Raw genomic sequence first — 2,315 nt, forward strand, 5'->3', positions numbered from 1 at the left:
TCCAGTGAAATATATTTATGTTTGTGGTTGTAATGTGACAAAATATGGAAAAGTTCAAGGGGTATGAATACTTTTGCAAACCACTGTAAATGTTGAAAAAACAACAACAACAAAAAAGTTAATTTCATTTTGTCCTATGTGTGCATGAACCTCCTCATATGATTTTCTTTTTTTTGTTGTTTTTTTTTCTTTTTAATTTTATCCATTCTCTCTTCTTTCCACGTTTGGATATTTCTTTGTTTCTCCCCTCATAGCCTTATTTCCCCCAACATGTGTATCACCTGCCACGACATTACTCCCATCATGTCCCCCCACCTTCGCGTCCTTCTGTTAAACCACCCAGTCAGCCTCAGGATACCAGTGGACTTGTAAGTAAAGAGAGAAGCACCAGATCCATTTCACATGTCTTCTCATCTCATACTGTGTTTACAGGCAGAAACAAGGGAGAGGATTCGTCCTGTAAATCATTATTGTATGATTTCTCAAACAATAGTCTTCTTGTGTCTTCTATTTTGCTCAATTTTGTTTCCCTCCTTTTTAGTTCAGTGCTTTTGCTTTACTTTCTCCATTATGTTTAGTTGATTTTATTGTCATTCACTATGCTCAACCACAACCCTGAAAGGAGTGGAAAAAGTAAAGAAGGTGCTTTCATAAACTACTTGTTTATGAATTTAATTACTCTGTTTTTCTCGTACAATCTGTGTTTTCGTTCTGGGCCTGTGTCAGGTTGCAATTGCAGAGGATGCCAGGGAAGGTCTGCCCCCAAGCCCCATTGAACACACTATGGTAACCCGTCTAACATCAGCAGACCAGCATGTATTCTGCGCTCAGTTGTGAAACTAGTCTAACCAACAGTATCTGTTTGTTGATCTAATAGTAAAGTCGTTTTTAGTTGCATTCATAAAACGCATGCGTTTGATGTTTTGTGTTCAAAATATGTTTAGAGCAACCACATCATACATTCGCAATTCTAATGAAGTCGGGACATTGTGTAAAACATAAATATAAGCAGAATACAATGATTTGCAAATCCTTTTCAACCTGTATTTGATTGAATTCACTACAAAGACAGAACATTTAATGTTCAAACAGATAAACTTTGGTTTTTTTTTGCAAATATTCACTCATTTTAAATTTGATGACTGCAACACGTTCCAACAAGCTGGAACACTGTGTTATTAATAAGCGTTTGGGACTTTGTAGGTGGAATTCATTCTCGTTCTTGCTTGATGAACAACTTCAGTTGCTCAACAGTCCGGGGTCTCCGTTGTTGTATTTTGTGCTTCATAATGCTCCACGCATTATCAGTGGGAGACAGGTCTGGACTGCAGGCAGGCCATTGTAGTACCCGCACTCTTTTACTACGAAGCCTCGCTGTTGTAACACGTGCAGAATCTGTCTTGGCATTGTCTTGCTGAAATAAGCAAAACGTCCCGGAAAAAGATTTGCAAATCATTGCATTCTGGTTTATATGTTTTATTCAGCATCCCAACTTCATTGGAATTGAGGTTGTAAAAAAAGTCCTTTTTCAGTAGCCAGATGGCTTTCAGATTGTATACTTATCGACTATGACTATAAAGACTGTATCACATCTAATTTTAATAGTCAGATTAAAGTTTATTGGAACGCGGGCAAAGTCAGAGTTTCAATTCTCTTTCATAGATTTGGCTTCACATAGATTCTTGCAAAGCACTAAGTTTATTGGACTGCTTGTGAGGCTTTTTCTTATTTTCCCCCCTTTTTTAAGCCACCAAATGGAGAAAAAAGAAGTGAACGTCTGTGTCCAGATATGCACACATTTCCAGAAAGAGCAGCTACTATTAGAAGAGTTTAATGATAACACAACTCAGGAGATTTCTGCTTCACAAAGCCACTTATCAGAGCTCTGCCAGCAAGCATTGAGAGAAGCTGTATGAAAGATTTAAGTAAAGATTACTGTGTAATGTTCTATTCCTCTACCTCTTATCTGTTGGGATTTTGTGTTTTAAATTTTTTTTAAAATCCTGTCCTTTATGCCCGCATCAGTGTATTAAAGTTTATGCAACTTTTTTGCTCTTTATATCTTCTTTTTCCTCTTTCCTTAATATAAATTTGAATGTTTTCACACTCTTTTAGGTTCATGCTTAATCTTATTGTGCAGCGCTTATTTGTGCAAATGTGTGTTTGTACACATTTGTGTGCGGCTCTTGGATATGTAAGCAGGCCCAGCCGAGTGTAATTACCTAGCTGATGTAAGTGTGAGTGTGGATCCCTGTGGCTGCTGGGATTATCATCAGAGCAACTGTTGGAGCTGGCAACACACACACACACACACA

General features: G+C 37.7%; 1 protein-coding gene across 4 annotated transcripts in view; it reads left to right on the plus strand.

Annotated features, from left to right (window-relative positions):
* Window positions 1-254: 254 nt before the first annotated feature.
* Window positions 255-2,315, plus strand: part of kidins220a (kinase D-interacting substrate 220a) — a gene marked incomplete at its 5' end in the record, with an annotated part of 7,958 nt that continues 5,897 nt past the window's right edge. For 2 of the 4 annotated variants that reach the window (XM_014014449.1, XM_014014455.1), the window contains 2 exon segments: window positions 255-368; window positions 727-786. In XM_014014449.1, coding sequence (XP_013869903.1) covers window positions 255-368; window positions 727-786 — 174 coding nt within the window. 4 annotated transcript variants of the gene reach the window in all.

This window comes from Austrofundulus limnaeus, unplaced genomic scaffold (assembly GCF_001266775.1).
Source record: "Austrofundulus limnaeus strain Quisiro unplaced genomic scaffold, Austrofundulus_limnaeus-1.0 Scaffold2, whole genome shotgun sequence".
Lineage (NCBI taxonomy): Eukaryota > Metazoa > Chordata > Actinopteri > Cyprinodontiformes > Rivulidae > Austrofundulus > Austrofundulus limnaeus.